The sequence below is a fragment of the Enhydra lutris genome, unplaced genomic scaffold (genome assembly GCF_002288905.1).
Source record: "Enhydra lutris kenyoni isolate GAN:26980312 unplaced genomic scaffold, ASM228890v2 scaffoldscaffold18, whole genome shotgun sequence".
NCBI lineage: Eukaryota > Metazoa > Chordata > Mammalia > Carnivora > Mustelidae > Enhydra > Enhydra lutris.
Window position 1 is genome coordinate 7,429,853 of NW_019154102.1, and position 22,259 is coordinate 7,452,111.

Here is a 22,259-nt window from a genome sequence, read left to right on the forward strand (position 1 = left end):
TGTGTGATCCTGAGTAAGTTACTTAATGTCTCTAATGCTTTCTGATCTAATGGAAATAGTATCTATAGAGGATTAGTTGTAAAAATTATAGAAATATACATAACTACAACTTATAGAGTCCTTAGCCCACTACTTGGCACATAGTTAGCATTCAATAAATAGTAGCTATCATGTTTCCTATTATACTTTAGCATTTAGTAACAGTCTTGATCAAATATTTTAATATTATTTTGAAACGAGATATAAAATTATAATGTAATAAGTGAGATGCTACATGGAAATCTTATTACTATAATATCTTAAAAAATAAAATTTACATGTACTTCTTGGTATAACAAAAATATCAAACTTAGAAAACGTTTCTAGTTCTAATTCCAAATTTCTACTTTGAACCATAAGCAGAGGATTCAAATTTCTTATGGGTTCCAATAAAACTTAATAAATCCCTGAATTAAAAATATAAAAAGAATTTGTCTTAAATTTAGTTAACTATATTTACCTCTCGTAACGTAACCAAAGTTTTTATATCAATAGTTGCTCTTTTCACAAGCTCCTTATTTTCTTTCTCTAATTCTTTCAGACGAATGCAGGATTCTTTATAAATACTGATCTCTTTGAAAAGAGTTTTGTTTTCTTTTTCTAAATTTCCAATTTTCACATTGTTTTCTTCTAATGTGGTATCTTTTATTTCTGCTTGCTGTCGGAGTCTTTTATTTTCCTTCTCCAGTTGTTTCTTATCCTTCTCCAGTTGAGAAGTCTCTTGTTCTAATGATTTATTTTCTTTTTCTAGCTGTTCTAGTCTTTTGCTAGATATTTTTAACTCTTCTAGGTTTTTCTGCAATGTTTGATTTTCCACCTCTAAGTCTTGTAGTTCACTCTCTAACTGTTGAATCTTTTTATTGCTGTTTTCTAGAGCTTTCTGTAGCCTTTGATTTTCTGTATCTAAACCCTGGTAGCTAACTTCTAAGCGTTCTGTCTTCTTGAAAGATGCTTTCATGAGTTCCAAACCCTTCTTAAGTTGCTCTTTTTCACTTTCCAGTTCTTTATTTTCTAGTTGTAGCTGAGCCATTTTCATGCTTGCACACTTCAAAGATTCCACATTCCTTCGCAGTTCTAAGTTTTCCTCATCTAGTTGGGAATTCTCTTTTTCTAGGGATTCTAACTGAAAAGTAAGGTTTTTAAAGCTATCCAGTGTTTTTTTTAACTTCCTGTTTTCTCTTTCTAGCTCTGAATTTTCTTGTTCTAACGCCTCAATTTTTTCACAGGTAATTTTTAAATTGGTTATCTTTTTCTGTAACAATTCATTTTCTTTCTCAAGATGATGCAACTCATTTTCAAGTTCTTCTGCTCGTTCTCCTTTTTCTTTATAGTGTTCCAATTCTTTTCTAATTTGTCTTTTTTCAAACTCAATCTTGCTTAGCTTGCTACTTGTTTCTTTGATCGATTCATGGAGAATTTTATTTTCTTTTTCAATATCTTTCACCCTTGCTTCAGCACTTATCTGGGAGCGCTGCCTTAAGGAAGACACGGTTTGATTCAGATGTTCATTTTCCTGTTCCAATATTTTAATCTAATTATAAAGAACAAAGGAGAAAATTAAAAACTTAATTGAGCATAAACAAAATATTTTTAATTACAGTTTCTCCTTTCTAAAAAATAACAGGGAAATCAGGACATAAATGGGTGCTAATTTCTATCTTACTTTTAATTCTGACAAATATTTACTGAGAGACCCTTGTGTACATGTACTGCCAGGTCCTTCTTTCCTTAAGGAGTTCATAATGTAAAGAAATGGTTAGGAGAGATGTATTTAATACTAATCAAAGTGATCTTCGGATTATTCATAGTTACATGTTTTAAATTCAAATAAGAACACAGGACCTTTTTTTTCCAATAAATTTGCAATGCATATACACAGTGGGTTCTTAATGAATATTGCTATATTTATATGTATATATGTGGGTCTGTACTCATTCCCCTAAGAATTCTAATTTGGAAACATCAAAATAACAAAATCCTCTGGTACATCTGAAAACTAATCCATCCAATTTATATCATGGCCTAATTTTGTGGTTCTCAAAAGTCAGTATTAAATAATCCCCTGAGAACCTTGTAAAAATATAGATTCATGCTTAGCTCTAGAATTTTTATTCTGTAGCTCTATAGAGACCTATATTTTTACAGGTAGCCTGAGGACTACACCTGGATAATATTAAAACTAATCATTTTACTTCTAAAAAAGTAACAAACTTTAAAATAGCAGGTTAATCAATATATCCAGTTCTCAGTTTCCTAAAGCATAAAATGAGAAAGACCAATAAACACTTGAAAGCAAATGAGAATGCATCCTAGAGGTACCAACCACATCCCCCTCTTCCTCAGGGTTGGAGTACAGCTGCATTTCTCCCCAACTCCACTCAGAAACTTTATAATCTTCAGTCCTATTTCACAGACACTTGAAAGCACAGGTATTGCAAAATTTTATACCAGATAATTATTAAGCATATTGACCATTTAAAAAATTCTAAGCTTTCCCTTCAACTTTCCTAAAATACACAGGATAGAAATGAAGTAAAACCATAGTTACTCTAAAATTTAAGCAATTCTAAAATATTTGCCTTTCATGTTACATGAACAATTTGTTTGCCTAAACTTTAAAATAACTTTTATTAACACACTTCGAAGTATATTGTTTAATAGGAAATTAATGAACCTGTCTCTCTGAATTTTCTCTAAGTGTTTCAATTGTTTTCTCAAGCTGAGCTTTCTCCTTCATTAGATCCTTGCTTAAATTCTGACAATTCTGAAGACTTTGCTTTTCTTGAATAATCTCATTTTCAAGAATTTCAACCTAGAGAAAATTAAATAAAAAAACAACGTATCATTAAGCATTTTATAACAGTGTAAACATGTAAAAACAAAAGATAATTTTCAAAAAAACTCCAAAAGACAATTTTCAAATAAAAAATTAAATACAGTTTTAACACTCAAAAGGTGACATTTAAGTACTGAGTAGAGAAATTAAAGTAATATTTCATGCTTTTAGCATGGAATACTTTTAGCAGCTGTATAAAATATGCAGACGTGACTATCTTTCATAACCTGTACATCTTTGAAGGGTACATTGCTACTTTTATTTTTTTTTTATTTTTATTTTTATTTTTTAAAGATTTTTTTTATTTATTTATTTGTCAGAGAGAGAGAGGGAGAGAGAGCAAGCACAGGCAGACAGAATGGCAGGCAGAGGCAGAGGGAGAAGGAGGCTCCCCGATGAGCAAGGAGCCCGATGCGGGACTCGATCCCAGGACGCTGGGATCATGACCTGAGCCGAAGGCAGCTGCCTAACCAACTGAGCCACCCAGGCATCCCTACATTGCTACTTTTAAAAACAAAGATAAATCTAAGTGAATATATGATAATTATGTGCTATATGAAGACTGTACAAATCTTATTAAAAGGCTCTTTTGGCTTGAGGAGATTTATAAAGTAAAACATTACAGTCAAGTAATTTTTATGAAGAAGGAAGAAGAGAATATAAAAGCATGAGTGAAAGATAAGAAATAGTGATTTAAGTTTAATGAGGAAACAGACAGAGATTAGGTTTAAAATAAAAAGGAAAGAGGGAGAAAAAGGGAGAACAATACTAGAGAAAAAAGGGCTGAAATAAACTCCAGCATATGTTTATAGTCTAGGTTTAAATTTATTTTTCAATTACACATTTTAAAGATATGATCAGGTATGTGTCTAAAATAAAGATAAAATAGCAAAATACCAGTTTAAATTACATCAACTTGATTTTACTATTATTATACAACATATTCAAACCAGGTAAAAAAAGAAAATAAAGATTTAGCTATATAAAATATTCCACTTTAAGTTTAAATAGTAAATCCTTATGTCAATAATGAAGAAGTTTAAGAATTTGAGTAGTCTTACATAAAGCAAGTTGAATTTTCCTATTTTATTATCAATGGAAGATAGCCATATATGGAAGACTACCTTCCAATAATATGTCAAAAGCATAAAGTCACAAATCTTATCCAGTTAATCAATTCAACATAAATATGGTCAGGAAGGTTTTAGTTATTATGAATCCAATTCTCCCATTAAAGACTGAAATACATGGGTAAAAGTATTTAATTAAACTCATTTTTTTGTCTTACATTAATGGAATTCAGGTGAAACAGTTTACCAAAGACACATTTCATACAACGGATTTATTAAAAAATTGTTAGAATCAATAAAAATTTGTTAGAATTGAAGGCTAACTTTAAAATCAAATTATAATTTCCAGACCCAATTATAATGATAACCAAAATAAAACTGTTCCAGGTTCTAAATAGCCACTCCTACTTTTATATTATATTGATTGTCAAATGCTTATTAAGATTATTTGGTTAATGGATTAAAGATGATGCAAAAAGGTTTTAAAAGAGTAAAAATCTGGCAAGATAATCAAGGGGTCAAATAAATGCAAAATGCAAAATAATATGCATTGTCTAAGGCAGTGGTGGTTCTCAATGCATGGTTCCAAAAAACTAGGAAGACCATCACTCAGAAATTTCTTAGAAATGAGAATTCTTCACCCCTACCCTAGCCCAGACCTACCAAATCAGAAACTCTGGGCATAGGACTCAGCAATCTGTTTTAACAAGTCCTGAAAGTGACTCTGATGCATACTATAGTTCAAAAATCACTGGTCTAAAGGTGAGGGAGATTTTCATAAATGAGTCTAGAAACCCAGAATCTATAAAGAAAAAACTAGACATGGCTGACTAGATATTGAAATAAAAAACAATACATAAACACATGTATAAGAATATTTATTACAGTATTGTTCACTGTGACCAAGACCTAAAAGCAAAAGTGAAAGCACATACTGGGGAGCAGATGTGATAGGAGATATCCATGATAAAAATATCATGTATGTTGTCATAATACAATCCTATTCATCAATAATATATATATGTGTGTATGGAGAAAGACAGTAAAAAATAAATTACTTGGTCTGTTGCACAAGTGGAATATTTCTGATGAACCAAAACCTAGTGAAAATTCAGGTTTCATAGTGCCTATATTGTGGCCCTTAAATACCATTTCCCACTAAAAGAACAAGGGCTTTCTGGAGAAATGGCTATCTCCAGATCTGGGGCAGGAAATGTTTAAAAGAAGTTTATTATGGCAAAAGCACAGAGGTTTACAATGGGTGCTAAGGTTGTGTCACAGGAATTCAGAAAGTAGCTTAGAGACATAGGATGTAAGAAAAACAAAGGCAGTAGATTGAAACACTTCAAATATTTTTGAATCCCTGAGTTCATAAAGATACTAAAACAAAAAATTCACTCATTAATTATCTCAGGACATGAGAAAATCAATCCATTACCAGGAAACTGGTAAATAAAGGGAAAGAATCAAACATTCATCCTGCTATTCCCATGAGGGTTCCTCATCAGGATTCTGCAACTTCTGTTGAATTAAGGGATCAAAGCAAACCTTTTCCATGACAACTAACATGACAAAAAGAAAGACAACTAGACATGTACCTCCTGACTGAAACAGACTGCTTATGAATATTCTTTTTTTTTTTTTAAGATTTTTACTTATTCATTTATTTGACAGAGAGAGAAATCACAAGTAGGCAGAGAGGCAGGCAGAGAGAGAAGGGGAAGCAGGCTCACCGCCGCGCAGAGAGCCCGATGCGGGGCTCGATCCCAGGACCCTGGGATCATGACCCGAGCCGAAGGCAGAGGCTTTAACCCACTGAGCCACCCAGGCGCCCCTCCTTATGAATATTCTCACTAAAACCTCAATTTGAACCTGATTAAGCCTACAGATAAAATAAGAGCTATTGGGAACAAAAGAACTTGTGAGGTGACATAAAAAGGATGCAGTGAATCTTGCCATTTGCAAAGAAGTGGATGGAACTAGAGGGTATTATGCTGAGTGAAATAAGTCAATCAGAGAGACAATTATCATGATCTCCCTGATATGAGGAATTTGAGAGGCAGAGTGGGGGGCTCAGGGAGTAGGAAAAGAAAAAATGAAACATGATGGGATTGTGAGGGAGACAAACCGTAAGAGACTCTTAATCTCACAAAACAAACTGAGGGTTGTGGTGGGGGGGGGCGATGTATGGAGAGGGTGACTAGGCTATGGACACTGGGGAGGGTATGTGCTGCGGTGAGTGCTGTGAAGTGTGTAAGCCTGATGATTCATAGACCCCTACCCCTGGGGCAAATATTATATGTTAATTAAAAAAATTTTTTTTTAAAAAGGATGTAGTGAATAAAATCTAGATTGTGGTAAACTAGATTAAACCACCTAGTTTCTTTTACAGAAAAATACTAGGTATACAGAGTAAACCTTACACTAAAAAAGACAACAGACATCAGTTGAGTGTATAGATCTTATTCTAATTCAGATTTGAACAACATGCAAAAAAAAAAAAAAAGAAAAAAAAGGCCAACAGAGTTGGAGAAACTGAAATGCTAACCAAATTCTATTAAAACTTTTTTTAAAGATTTTGTTTGTTTGATAGAGAGACACACAGCAAGAGAGGGAACACAAGCAGGGGGAGTGGGAGAGGGAGAAGCAGAATTCCCGCTGAGCAGGGAGCCTGATGCTGGGCTCAATCCCAGGATCCTGGGATCAAGACCCGGAATTGAAGGCAGACACTTAACAACTGAGCCACCCAGGTGCCCCTCTATTAAATTTTTAAGTGTGATAATGTCACTGTTCTTGTTTTTTTTTTTAAAGAAATTCTCACTTTTAAGAGATATATAATGAGATACTTATTGGTAAAATGATATGTTGAGGATTTACTTCAAAATCATCTAGTGGCTGTGGGGAGAAAAAAAAGGGTAGAAATAAGACTGGTTACAAGTTAATAATTGTTGAAGCTGAATTGTTGAAGCTGAATTGAATAATTGTTGAAGCTGAATGAATACAGAAGTTCATTTGTGCCTGAAAATGTCAGTAAGTTAAAATAATGAGAGTACATTAAAAACTGGAAAATAAACGTTCAACCGCAGGGCTATTTATACTTTTACATATATTCTTTAACTTACATTAAACATTAGTTTTTATTTACCTTTTTACTTAGTCTTTGATTTTCTTTTTCAATTTTCAGGATTTTGGAAGTGTTGCCTTCTGCAGAATCCATAGTACTCCGAAGTTCTTCTACGGTTTTTGTAAGACTCTGGTTTTCCATCTCCAATTTCAATAACCTGCTTGATGTTAACTCATTCACCTCATGGCCCAAGGATTTTTGTGGTGCTATAATAATGAAGAATACTGTCACTAGTAAAAGCATATATACTCATTATTATTTAAAATGAGTGTAAAAGTACTACATCAGCTGGTCTTTAATTTTATAAAAAATTTATAGTTATACAAGATAGACAAATGGGAAAAAACAGAAAAAAGATAGGTAAATCTTGAATTTTTAATGCATCCATAAGCATTCTAGAGAAAAAAATATATAAAATTTAGACTGAACAGATTACAGAGTTTCAGTTCTAGTTTCAGGAGAAATTTGGCAATGTTCAAGCCACTTTAATCTCAGGGAATCTTAGGTTACTTGTACAAAATATAGTTATTGCTCTGTGTATCTCACAGAGCTATCGTGTGATTCACATAGGTATAAAGCATATCCTATGCCACATCTTCAAAAATTAAAGGAAGACAGTCTAAGGGAAAAAAAAAGTCCCTATTTCCTAATCCTGACTCTAAGAAGGGAAAGACAGTATACATTGATCACGTTGAAAAAGTCTTTCTCTAAATAAAGAATTGCTACTAAACTTGAGTATAAAGAGCAACATGTATACCATGTTGTCAAAAAATTATATTTCTAAGTAGATTTTGGCATAATTACATTTTTTTAAAGTAAGAAAACTCAGTTTCTAGTTCTATATATAATGCAAACCAAAAATAATTATTTTTAATAACCTTAAAGCAGATTAATTAAATATCTTGGGTGATATAAAAATTAGGATTTAAAGTGAAATATGATACCTAGATTCATTTTGAAATCTTAGATTTCAGGAAGAGAAATGGAGAAGTACAGGAAGGTACTCTAGGTCTATCTATCTTTGTGTACGTTTGAAATTCTCCATCATTAAGGAGAGAAACACACAAACATACACACACAAAACAAAACAACATATTCCCCAACAAGCATACAAGCATACATTCTTTTCAAAATTAGGTATGGTAAAATGTCCCCCAGACTGTAAGTAAAGAAAGCGTCAATTCTTATTTCTAGTTTTTATTCTAGTTAGCATATTCTTCTTCTTTTTTTTTTTTTAAGATACACTTATCTATTTGACACAGAGAGAGAGAGAGAGAGTGAGAGACAGAGCACAAGTAGTGGGAGCAGCAGGCAGGCAGGCAGAAGGAGAGGGAGAAGCAGGCTTCCCCCTGAGCAAGGAGCCTGACGTGGGACTTGAACCCAGGACCCAGGGATCATGACCTGAGCCAAAGGCAGCTGCTTAACTGACTGAGCCACCCAGGTGTCCCAGCATATTATTCTTTAATTGAAAGCTGGTCCAACTGATAGTCACTGACTTTTTAAATTCCATTAGTTGTCCAAGTCTTACAATAAAACTTTACTTCATGATCGGTAGAAATGCATTTCAATTAAACAAGATTAGACTATAATACTCAATACACCTTAGTAATACTTTCAATAACATGTGTTTCAAAGATGCTTCAGGTCAGACTATAAAGAATTAAAAAGGATGCTTACAACACAATTTTTAAAAGTAATCTCTATGTGCAACATGGGGTTTGAACCAAAGAACCCGAGAGCTGCATGTTCTACTGACTGAGCTAGCCAGGTACCCCCTCACAACATATTTTTAATAACATAGGAGGCTTCCTACATTATAATCTCTGGTGAAAAAAAAAGAACCTGCATTGTATATACACATTGATCTGATGGTCTAAAATGTCTATTTGTGTGTAGAAACATATTGCAAGCAAATTTTTTGAAATGTCAAAAATGACTGCAGAATTTAGTGATTTTCATTTCTTCCTTTATATTTTTCCACATTTTACAAATTTTCTAAAAAGCAATTCCCTTGAATAGTTAAATAACAACATGCCACACTGAAACAAGTATTCAGGGCTATGATCCTAATATGAATTGCAAGACAACTGTGATGATGATGATAACAAAAATAATAACAACAAACATTCAAATGCCTACCATTTACCGGTACTCTACTAATGGCTTCATAAGTAGTAATGAATTCAATCCTGCAATATTCCTACAAGGCACGTACTATTATTGTTCCCACATAACAGATGAAGAAACTCTTAATTGTCTAACTTTAACTAGTAGTAGAAAACATTTAAGAATGAATTATTCCTTTATAACTCAATTCACAAAAATAATAGAGTAAAAAGGTTCCACGAGTACTTTAAGCAACACATCTCAGCAAGTTCACTGGCCCAATATCATCACTTACTGTGTAATGAATTTACATGGAATCCCAGAATTTGGAAGCAGGTTTTCATGTGTAAAATTAGGAAAAACCTAATGGTAGTAAATAGGATGAACCATCTGTAGAAGTAATTATCCTGTAAGCATCAGACTCTAAGCTCTCTCAGACCTATGTCTACCTTACCACCATATCCTCAGCGCCTGGTATAATATCTTATACATGATAGATGCTTAATATCTGGAAGGAAGGAAAGCAGGTGAAATAATCTAACACTGGGTAACTGAGGAATTACGGAATTAATCTAATTCAAATAAATGTGGCATGGGCATAATTTCAATAAAGTAAATCAGTATTAGCATACTCAAAGCTATAACTCAAACAAGGAAAAAAGCCAAAAGTTATAAATTTATCTGGATTCCTTTCATTATATTATCTCTAGGGTAAAATTGGGCTGGACTGGTTGGTAGGTATAGTGTTAAAATGGAATACATATATTGATGAAAGCAGCCCTTAAGATCCTTAACTTGCTTTACACTGGCTACATACTCACCTAAGAATCTTCCCACTGTGTTTTGACTTCCTATTTAAGTTTGTCTATAGTTAAAGACCAGCTAATATGACTTTTCTATTCTATTGAGTAGATGGCTTTCTTTCCTAAAATAAATTAATAAACTGGTATCCCAGCTTCCTGTGATACTAATATGAAACAGTGCCTAAATGATCAAATCTGTTACTGCGCTCATAAAGTTGAGTTGTAAGATGTGCAAAGATAAGGACCAGACCCAGGAACATGGATCTGTGAAATCGTACTTATTAGGGAGACATCTGGCCTCCTAGATATGTCCAGCAAGGGAAAATAAAGAATTGTAAAAAAACACCAAAAAATGTAAGCATAAATACAACTTCACATATTCATTTATCCATTTAAATAAAAAAATATTGGGAATACCTTCAGAAAGCTCGCTAGTTCTGGATATTTGTTCCAACTCCCAGCCAAGATGTAATGATTCATCCATACTTTGTTTCTGTGCCATTTCCAAGGTCATATTTTCTTCCATTAATTCTTCAATCTTTTTTCTATCCATATCACGTTCCTTTTTTATTGTCAGGGAGTAGGAAAAGAAATGAAAGCTCACCAACAGTGCAATTTCAAGCTAAATACTCTATTACTTAAAAACTTTTATCAGAAACTGAATGAGGATAAATTTTAAGTTCCTTAAAATTTTCAGTTTGAAGATGATAATCAGTTATAATTATTCATACTGATCATTATATTGATCTGTTTTTTTAAATCTTTTTTTAACCTTTTTTAAAACATTTTATTTTTAAGTAATCTCTATATCCAACATGGAGTTCAACTCACAACCCCAAGATCAAGAGTCACTGACTGAGCCTACCAGGGACCCCTGTCTGATATCCTTTTAAAGTGATCCTTGGGGACACTGAAAACTATTCTTCACATATTTCATTATATATAGCAAATGATTTCTGACTCAATATTAAATTTCAGCAAAGTTTTTTTTAAATTTTTAAAAAATATTTTATTTATTTATATTAGAGACAGAAGAAAAGACAGAGACAGCAGGAGCGGGAAGAGGGCAAGAGGGAGAAGGAGATGGAGAAGGAGACTCTCTGCTAAATAAGGAGCCTCATGTGGGGCTCAATCCCAGGACCCAGGGAGCATGGCCTTAACCAAATGAGCCATCTAGGCACCACCCCTAGCAAGCAGTTTTATTTCTATATTTTATTTTATTAATTTTCTTAAGATTTTATTTGTCAGAGAGAGAGAGAGAGAAAACGAGCACAAGCAGGGGGAGCAGCAGGCAGAGGGAAAAGCAGGCTCCCAGCCAACCAAGGAGCCCCATCACAGGACCCTGGGATCATGACCTGAGCCAAAACCAGATGCTTAACCAACTGAGCCACCCAGGCATCCCTATTTCTATATTTTAAAGGCATATTTACACAATAGCTTATTAGGTTTTTTCAAAGCAGAAATCAAAATTAATAATTAACACCACTCTGTAACAAAAGCAGAAATTTGTACCACTCCTGTTTTTATAAAGAATTGGAAGCATCTAATTTATTTAGCCATCTCTTCTCTGTTAAGGCCATAGGAACTAGTCATTATTGTCATTATGGGGAAATCAGATGAATCTGAGAGATTTCCTAAGAAACTGTGCAACTGTTCAATCTTACATTACTTACCATCTCCATATCATGTAGTTTAGCCTTTAGTTGTAAATTCTCTTTTTCTAATTCATGTAATTTATCAGAACGAGCTCTAGTTCCTTCTAATTGATCTTCCAACATGGTTTTTGTTTCTAATAAAACTTGATTATCTTCTTTTAATTCCTATAAAAATTTCAAATAGGCTTTATCAGAAATATGCTTACATCTGTTAATTTTTCAAAGCTCTGAAACAAAAAAATCTTTATTGTAAAATAAGACATTAAGCTGTCTTTATCAAAAGTTCTTTATGCAAGAGTAAAAGCTACTGAATAAGAGATGCAGTTATGTTTTCCTGGTTTCATTTTTTTCCCTCAGAATTTAACCTATATTATGCAAACATGATACTCAGTATTTACATGAGGATGAGTAACACTTCTATAATTTTACATAAAATTGTCAGGGTATACTTAAATTTCTTAGTCACAAGGATAAGGAACTAAGTATAAGTAGTTTTTCTCATATTTAAGACACAAATCTCCATAGAATCCAGGCTAATTCTTTTTTTTTTTTTTTTTTTTTTTTTGCTGAAATAGATTTAAAGATTTCTCTCTAAACTATAACTTGAAACTGAAACATTGGGTTTTTGAGTAAAATACCAATATTTGAGCTAAGACTCACATAGGTCATAAACTAAGGCTCCTATCATAAACATTTTATATCAGCATCTTGAGAATCAATGCTAAAAATCCATACATATGTTTTGAAGACATGTGCTCACAAATCTGTCTTCTTAAACTACATTTTTGTGTTTATAAACTAAAGTCAAAAGAAAGTATATCAAAATAGTGGCATTTATAAGGATCTCTTAATAGTGCCATGCATATACATAAGCACCTTGTCTTTGGTATCTACTCGGTCTATTTTCTGGTAACTTTTAGGCTAACATATTCTAACTACTTTCTCTTATAATGTTTTCACTTCTTCATTTTGCATACTCCTTCCTTCTTATCACCATACTGAAACTGATAAAACTCTCCTCTGCTTGCAGAAATGAAAAAATTAACTGAGAAAGAAAAACAGAATGTAGAAGCAAGGATCACCAAATTCTTGAGGTCATACTGAACTTCTAACACTGAACTGCAACCATTAAGTTGTCTTTTCTAAATACACACACAGACACACACTAGAAGGGGAGAGGGAGAGAGAGTGCCTTCTTAATCCTAGTTTAGTATTCTGAGTTGACCAATAATCAGAAACATGCTTTGCTTTCACTTCTAGAAACAAGTTTGAAATCAGTAGAAGTATATATTTTGACAATGAGGGAAGGACTTCAAGTCGTCCTTACCTATAAAGCTAAATAAAAGAATAAAAGCACTCCAAACAGTTCAATAAAATTAATAATATCCATAGATACCTTTTTACAAATAAAGGCAATATGCTGATCTACCATAAAATAAGCAGCTAAAGTATTTATAATTTGTTCAACATTTTGAAAGTTCCTTAAGTTTATTATGTGCATTTTGAAAAACCTAACTTTTAAACAAAATAATTGTGAATAGCTTAAATTATGCAACATACCTCGACTCTTGCCTTATAAAATTCAATATCATGTAGTCTTTCTTTATATCTGCTGACTTCACTTTCGAGTTTATCCACTCTGATTGCTTTTTCTCGAAGTGCATCTAATTCATCTCGGTACATTCTAGCAGAACGAGCATCCGAAAGCAAATTCATGTTCTAAATATAAACAAATATTAGTATTTTCAATATTATTTTCTATTTTCAAATAGATAATCTCTGGTTGCACAACTCAATGAATTTTCTAAAAAAACCCCAATGAATTGTATCCTTTACAAGTGTGAATTTCACAGTATGTAAACTATACCTCAGTTAAGCTGTTTTTTAAGATGGAGATATATAAGGAAGTTACTGATGGCCAGTACTGACAACTGCTACACCTCGGCCAGGGGCTGAACTGCCACCTTGGGCAACTTTGCCAAGGCAACTTCTGAGGCCATTTCCAAAACCTACAGTTATCTCACTCCTGACCTCTAGGAAGAGACTGTGTTCACCAAGTCTCCCTTATAAGGAATTCACTGACCATTCTGTAAAGACCCACACCAGAGTCTCCAGGCAGAGAACCCAGGCTCCAGCTGTGTGGCTACCACATATGAAAAACATTAAGTGGATAAAAACCTGTTAAAAAAAAATAAAAAAATAAAATGGGGAGATATATGAAGCCTTTAAAAAAACAAGAATGGAAATTATTTTAAAATGTGTTTATATGCAAATACAAACATGCTTACATACAAATTTTTAAATACATTTAAGGAATGTAAAAACTACTCAGCATATTTTAAAATAAGTTAACCTTTAGTTAACATAACCATTTGGAATTAAAGGTACAAAAGTTGGGACGCCTGGGTGGCTCAGTTGGTTAAGCAGCTGCCTTCGGCTCAGGTCATGGTCCCAGCGTCCTGGGATCGAGTCCCACATCGGGCTCCTTGCTCGTCAGGGAGCCTGCTTCTCCCTCTGCCTCTGCCTGCCATTCTGTCTGCCTGTGCTCGCTCTCTCTCCCTCTCTCTCTCTCTGACAAATAAATAAATAAAATTAAAAAAAAAAAATAAATAAAGGTACAAAAGTTAACTTTAAAATACAGGATAGTGAAAACACAGAAGAGGCAAACTGTATCACTAAGATTGATCATTAGTTACTTTAGAGAAATTATGTTTCTATCCAAACGTGCTGTAACATACAAAAATCCTACTAGGTTTTTCTAAACTCCCAAGTGAATATTAGTTGTATGTGATTAGTGTTTAATAACATTTTAGACAGATATCAAAAATTCAATCTTTAAAAGCTCTCTCGTAATCCTTTAGAACAAGTTATCAAAGCATGACCCAGGGACATCTGTGGGTCCCTGAAACCCTTTCAAGGAGTTCATGAGGTCAAAAACATTTTCATAATAACACTAAAACATTATTTTTTTTTCATTCTCATTTCTCATGAGGGCATAATGGAGTTTTCTAGAGGCTACACGGCATATGATATCTTAATAGACTGAATGCAGAAACAGATATGAGAATTTAGTAGTCTTTAATTAAGACAGGCATTAAAGACATTTGCAAAATGATTTAAAAAAAAAAGACTTGCAAAAATGCAGAAGAGTAGCATTGTTCTAATTTGTTTTTGGAAAATAATATTTATAAGCATACCATTTTTATGTTAACATGGAATAGGTTGAATATTATTTTTAAATAAATATTTTCTTAAATTCTAAGTTTTAAAGTACAGAAAATACCAGTAGATATAAACCTCATTAATTTTTAATAGTAGAAAAGAGTCTTGAGACAAAAAAAGATTGAAACTACTGTTTTACAGGGAGCACATATACAAAAAACCATGCTTCCAAGGAAGAGTAGAATAGCAGTCACAGCATATCTAGAAATGAAGATTATGATTCCCAGTCTCATTCATCTGAAAAGGTCCCAGTTTAGGATTCTGCAAGTGGAGTATTCCCTGAATTTAAAATAACAAGTTAGGTAAAGTAAGGAGAAGAAATAATTGTCTAGCCTTACCACAATCCTTACCATTTATGGGTAAAAGAAGACTTCATGCCTACCTCCAAATAAAAATGAACATTATAAACATTATAAACATTATAAACATTAAAAGAAGTGAATTCTTAAACAGTCTTGGTTCAAGATTAAAAAAAAAAACAAACACAAAATTTTAATAAAATAAAAGTAACTCTTAAAAGGTAAAAAGCCTTGATCTTACTTAAAAGGTAAAGAGTAAAAAATTAAAAAGCATTCTGTCATCTGTAAGTTAACATAGTGCACTCTCAGAGACTAGAGACTTAGGGAGATACACATTAAGCACCACACTTCACAGTAGAGGTGTTCCAGTTTCCCAGCTATGGAAGCCAAATATACAAAAAGAGAAACTTGCAACTACCCCAGTCCTAAGAGATTCTTTTGAATTCTAGGAAATTCAAAGAAACGTATGAATTCTAGGAAAGTATGAATAGCACTGATATAGAAAATGTAAAGTCCAAAGACTTTGATTTCCTGGGCTCTGGCATTTTTGAACAGAAAAACACTGAAAAAGTAATTTTTAAGCCCCAGTAACATCATAAAACATTAAGGCAGAGGTTATAAATTTTAGGCAGAAAAATAATTTCCAATTACTTACTGGTCCCATATAATAAAAATTTCAGGTACAAACCTCTTGTTGGAGCCTTTTTAGTTCTATTTCCATTTGCTCAAGTTCTTGTTTACAGTCCAACAACTGTTCAGTCTTTTCCTCCCTTAAATGAAAATTTTTAAAATAATCAGTTTATTGTTTTTGAAAACCATGATCATCTGCTTTAATCAAATGTATTATCATTACTGAATATCTAGTTGAAAATCCTATTAGCCATCCACTAATCCAGGGGGAAAAGACAAAGAAATGGATATTAGTAATGTGTGTGATTACATGACATCAATCAGATTCCCCCTTAAAATTCCCCAAAGGCTAATAACCTCAATGACCGACACCCTCTAACTTCTCTTTCTCTCTCTTCATTTTTCTTGCCATCCCCTATTCTCACTCTCCTTTTTGTCTTTCTCCCTCTCAAAGACAAGTACACTGCAAGAGTTTTTAAGCAAGGCACTAGGATCTGGATCTGAGTCTTAAAAGATCTCCAACTATTTTCAACATCTACAATGGTCTAAAGGAAAGTATACACAGCTATACAGATACATAAAATACATACCTATTGGTTTCCTCCCAGTAGTCTATAAACATCTTCTATTTTCTCCTATTCTTTTTCTTCTTCTTACACTCACTACTTTACTTCTCCCATATTCTAATGCCCTTTCAGAGTCAAGCTGCTCAAACTCAAGTTTCCATTCACTTAACTCTACTTTTCCACCTTCTGTTCTTTAATAAAAAAATGGTAAATGTTCATTGTATAAAGCAATCCACTGCTGACATATCATACCTATACTTTTTTTTGAGAACCATAATTTTTAATGAAGAAATAGTCCCTTTCTGAATTCCACTTTTCACTGTAATGAATAATGTTTTGGTAAATAAACCTCAGTATACATAAAACACTGTATGTTTAGGGGCACTTGCCTGGCTGAGTTGAAAGAGCTTGTGATGCTTGAACTCAAGGTCATCATGAGTTCAAGCCCCATGTTGGATGTACTTTACTTAAAAAAACAAAACAAAACAAAACAAAACAAAACAATGCACCCACCCACCCCCCAAAACCTTGTATGTTCCAGGCCAGATTTATAAAAGTACATTACATGTTTAAAGGTTCTTGATATATACCATCAAGCAGCCTCCAGAAAGGTCATTACCAATTTACAATGCAATCAGCGTGGATAAAAGTGCCTATATGAAAAGCAATTTAATAACTGAAAAATTCTGTGTTACTATTCTAATTTGCATTGGTTTGAATACTAAGACAACCTGGAAGAAATGGATAAATTCCTAGAAATATATAAACTACCAAAACTGAAACAGGAAGAAACAGAAAACTTGAACAGACTGATAACCAGCAAAGAAGTTGAATCAGTAATCCTAAAACTCCCAAAAAAACAGAAGTCCAGGGCTAGATGGCTTCATAGGCAAATCTACCAAACATTGACAGAAAACGAGTTAATACCCATTCTTCTCAAACTATTCCAAAAAAACAGAAAAGGAAGGAAAACTTCCAAATTCATTCCATGACCAACACTGGGTGTTGCATGTAAGTGATCAATCAATAAATTCTACTCCTGAAACCAATATTACATTTCATGTTAACTAACTAGAATTTAAATAAAAATTTGAAAAGAAAAAAAACCACATTTCAAATTATATTTTTACCCTGCATGTTAATAAACTAAGAACAATTATAATTATATAATATATATAATGTATACTATAATGTACCACCTATAAGTATGCTCTTAGTTAACCTACATGATCTCATTACAATTATTTATTTCCATTAGGTATAAGGCAACCTGAACTACTTTCAACCACCATAATTTCCATACTTCATTATTTTGTAAAGATCTGTCCCAACAAAAAGACTTAGAGCAAATGTTAATAAAAGAAATCTGTGAAGAAACACATTTTCAAAGGACAAAAAGATGGTATTTGATGAAATGTTATTAGGAATACTTGCTATATCTGGCATATTAATTTATTCATTAATAATACTCATTTACATTTTTCCAGTCAGCATATGAGAAACCAAATTTTATCAATATCTCTAAGTTGTTTGGGATTTTAATACACTCTATGGCCAAGTAAATTTCATTTAAAAATCAAATTCTAATATAGTGCAAAATGTTAAATGAATTCACAACCATCATTACAGTTCTAATTGCATGCTTTATCTAAAGACTGGAGAAGATTGTGCTAAATTATATGGCACGAACTAGTGTTCACTGTTTAGGCTATCCATTAACTGCCAGTCAAACTAATAACAGCAATCTCTTCTCTAATTTTCCTGGTGCAGCTGTTTATAGAATATCCTGGGCGTGTTCACTTCAATAGATCCATAATAGTGCAGACATCCACAATGAAAGCTGTATTTTTTTGTTTTCAAATTTTCCTATAGACTGTATATTTTTTCTACCTTGCATATTCAATCACTTTCTTAAACTAACTGCTTTTAATAATCAGTAAATAAACTTAATTGTTATATTGTGGCTTAAATTTTAAATCTATACTCTGAAGCCCAAATTCCAGGAAAACAAACCAAAAAGAAAAAAATAATAAAAGAAAAAAGCTATAAACATAAAAAATCCTTTGTTCTCTTTAAAGTACAAAATAAAAAATCTCTAGCAGAGACTGGCTCTATCTTTACATGTGATTCACCAAGGAATGCTCATGTGACATTTACACTGATTTTTCTCAAATGATCTTTGAAAGTTAAATAAATATAATTTCATCAGCACTAACCAATCTGACTATTTACCATGTCTAAGTACATGACTCAGGCATTTCAATTACCCAACACAGACGATACAAAACAAAATTATTTTTTATAATACTGTATGCCAACAACTCAGTCTTTTATAACATTAATTTTTAAAGAGCTAAACTTGTTGACTGAATCAGTAGTTGCCCTTTTTGGAATCCAGTTTTGATTTGAAATCCAGTTTTGGATTTCAGAGAATATAAAATTTTAAAAAATTAAGGAGACCCCAATTTGTCAAGGAAGAACAGTATTTTAAAAGAGAAAGATCATTGTAATATAAGAAAGGCAGGAAGAACATAAATTCAGAATGAAGGAGAATCTGTAAATTGGTAAGATTTAGGATTAGGAAAACTTCATGCCGGTCTCCCTATTTTTCTCATTTTGACAAATACTAGTGAAAACTCTGACACAAGCTAGTAGTTGGAACAATTCATCTATATTCCATAAGCTGAAAAAACATTTTTAGGTCACCTTTGTGACCATGTAAATTCAAGAAGCCTTGAAAATGACCAACTTACAATTCCTGCCTAAGCCTTCTTATCTTTGCCTTAGCATCTGCCAGTTCCACTGACAGATGTTGTCGACTTTCCGTTCGCTTCATGCCTGGAGAACCACAGGGTGACTGTGCAGTTGAAGAGGCATGGGGTAAAAAATGAAGACCATCCCGTTCTTCAGAGAGTTCTATGATAGTCTAAAGAAATACAGAAATAAACACAGAATCACTGTTAGTATTCTACATATTAGAGAACTAAACACATCAACACTATTCACTAAGTCTAAGTACTATCCTATAATATCAAAAACAATTCATTGGGCAAAAATATCTTAACGTTGCGATAGCTCTCTTTTTAAAAAATTTCATGCAGGAGCGTCTGGGTGGCTCAGTCATTAAGCATCTGCCTTGGGCTCAGGTCATGATCCCAGGATCCTGGAATCAAGCTCCACATTGGGCTCCCAGCTCAGTGGGAAGCCTGCTTCTCCCCCTCCCCCTCTGCCCTCCCCTTGCTTGTGCTCTCGCCCTGTCACATAAATAAAATCTTTTTAAAAAAAAGTTTCATGCAACAGTTCATGGATTAGCTATTTACTAGACAACATTAGAGTAAGATTTAATACTTATTTCCCCTTCCTAACTTTTTAATAAAGGAAATCAATTGTGATAAAACAACTACACTAGACAGAAACTGTTTAAAAGTCTTAAAAGACCTGCTGACATAGAAAAGAAATCAACCCAAGAGGAGTTTGTCTACAACTGTGCTGTCCAATATGGTAGGCAGTAGCACAAGTGGCTATTTAATTACAAATTTTTTTAAAAGATTTTATTTATTTATTTATTTATTTATTTGTCTCAGAGAGCAAGAGCATGCACAAGCAGGGGAAATGGCAGGCAGGACAAGCGGGCTCCCTGCTGAGCAAGGAGTCCCATGAGGGACTTGATACCAGCACTCTGGGATCAGGACCTCAGCCAAAGGCAGATGCCCAACCAACAAAGGCACCCAGGTGTCCCCCTAATTACAAATTTAAAAGGTTAAAAATAGAGTTCCTCACTCACACTAGCCACGTTTTAAGTTTGTAACAGCTACATGTAGCTAGTGGTTTGTTACTGTATTAGAGCGCGCAGAAATATAATCTTGCCACAATTGCAGAATTCTACAACATTGCTCTAGAATTGTAGACAGGGATCGCAGAGGGACCTAAGAGAACCTCAGAGGTTTAGTTCAAACTCTTCATTCTGCAGGTAATGTAACTGAGCACAGAGACTAATTTGTCCATGATCACGAAACTCCTAGTAGCAGTGCCAAGACTCCAGGTCCAGTTTCTTGAGTCCATATCCTATGTTCTCTTTCTTGCAATACTAGTTGTAATCTCCATCCCACCTCAACATCTCCTTTATTCCTTTCTCTAGTCTTTCCATGGGACACAAATCTCATTCTACTTTCCCTTGTTCTGAACTTTAAGGGCCATTTAACTTATATTTACCTCACTCAATCATATTCCTCCATTCCTCCAATTTTTCTCTTATTGGAAAATTCTCTTATTCTATAAGTTTCTCAGCTTTTGTTTCAAACTTCTCAGGCAAACAGAAATTGTCTTGAATAGTAATTCCAACTGTCTTACTCCAGGTAGAAGAGGTAGGGTAACCACCTCAGGACCATGAAATCACCATTTTTGCTTTCTTATCACCAAGTCTTACAATGCCCTCACTAAATCATTACTTTTATCCTTCTTATTCTTTTTTTAAACCACCCATCAGAATTCATTTCTTCATCCTTGGCATATATTTCAGCACCAAATCAAGGTCTGCTCAACTACTGCTTTCACAAATTCCAGTATCCCTACTGACAATCTATAGAATGTGACTTCTCAGTCCCATTTCTGTTTAAAACTCTCCATCTACTCCTTATTCAATACATACAGACTTCTCCAATGAAGGAACCATTCCTCTTTTGTGCCATGTCTCTTTTATTAGCATTACTCCCATGGCACCATACCTACACCTGAACCTTTCTGCACAGATTATTTCTGGCTACTCTAGTAGAGTTCTTACTCAGCTTGAAACAACAGTTTTGTGCTTAACTGTCATCCTTACTTTCTAATGTAACACTACCATGCCACTCTTTGACTACAGCCCACTCTTTGGGAAAAATTAAAAGGGAATGAATATTTACAGAACTCCAGACAGGGGATTTTCCAACAAGATCTTATCCAATACTATAATCTCTAATAGAGGTATTATGTCTACTATAAAACAATAAGGAAACTGAGACTCATATAGATTAACTTAACAAAGTCACACTTTTAATGACAGGTAAAACAGTAATTCAAATTCAAGTTTGTCTCAAAACATTATGTCATTTTCCTTACCTACCCTCATTTTTTAATTCCTTCTCTATGGTGATAAAGAACTCTAAAAGGAAAACAAAAAACTTACACAGTCCTACAACACAACCTGCCATCTATTTTCAGTTAAGCTCTTTTCAATGCCCATCAATTCTTTAGTTAAAATCTTGCTGATTTCCTGCCAAATTTCTCTACAATGATTGTTTTAAACACATTTCTTTTCTCTACTTAAGCCTCCACATGTAAACTGCTATTATCACTTCTACTGAATGACTGCTCCTCCAACTTGTCAAAGAAACAAAACCACCTGAGATTAAATCCTCTATTTTTACACATTTTTTTCCAATACATATTCCTTATTTCTACAAGATTTTCAACTTCTCTCTTCCTAATGGCTTTTTTCTCCTTGATCTTCATATATATGTAAGTATCTTCTAGCTAGGGGGAAAAAATGACCACAATTCTCTCTTGTTACCCTTCTACTGCTCATTCATTGCTTTTTGCAGGGTAGCTTATATGTTCATTGACACTATTCATCTTATCCACCTACCCCATATGCCCAGACCAAGTGCCTGTCTCTGTGAATACTGTTACTCGTAATCTCCATGCTCAATCTTCATGGAGTCAAGTTTTATTTACTTACTCTCTCCATTATCTTTAATCTTGCCTTCTAACATCTCCTGACTCTAATAATAATAGTGCTTGTGGATAGTACTTAATATGTTTCATGCACAAATAAATTAGAATTTAATTACATGCTCTTTTTAAGTCTTTTTAAAATTATATGCTTTTATTTTTATTTAAAATGTGTTTTTTCCCCCATAAACCTGATACAA

General features: G+C 33.3%; 1 protein-coding gene across 4 annotated transcripts in view; it reads right to left on the reverse strand.

Annotated features, from left to right (window-relative positions):
* Positions 1-22,259, reverse strand: part of LOC111148144 (coiled-coil domain containing 88A) — a 120,224-nt gene that overhangs the window by 40,293 nt on the left and 57,672 nt on the right. For all 4 annotated transcript variants that reach the window (XM_022504578.1, XM_022504577.1, XM_022504576.1 and 1 more), the window contains exons 8-15: positions 19,104-19,276; positions 15,843-15,924; positions 13,194-13,352; positions 11,652-11,798; positions 10,396-10,540; positions 7,091-7,275; positions 2,714-2,851; positions 500-1,570 (exon numbers count right to left, since the gene is read on the reverse strand). In XM_022504578.1, the coding sequence (XP_022360286.1) occupies positions 500-1,570; positions 2,714-2,851; positions 7,091-7,275; positions 10,396-10,540; positions 11,652-11,798; positions 13,194-13,352; positions 15,843-15,924; positions 19,104-19,276 (2,100 nt within the window). The remainder of the gene's footprint in view (positions 1-499; positions 1,571-2,713; positions 2,852-7,090; positions 7,276-10,395; positions 10,541-11,651; positions 11,799-13,193; positions 13,353-15,842; positions 15,925-19,103; positions 19,277-22,259) is intronic.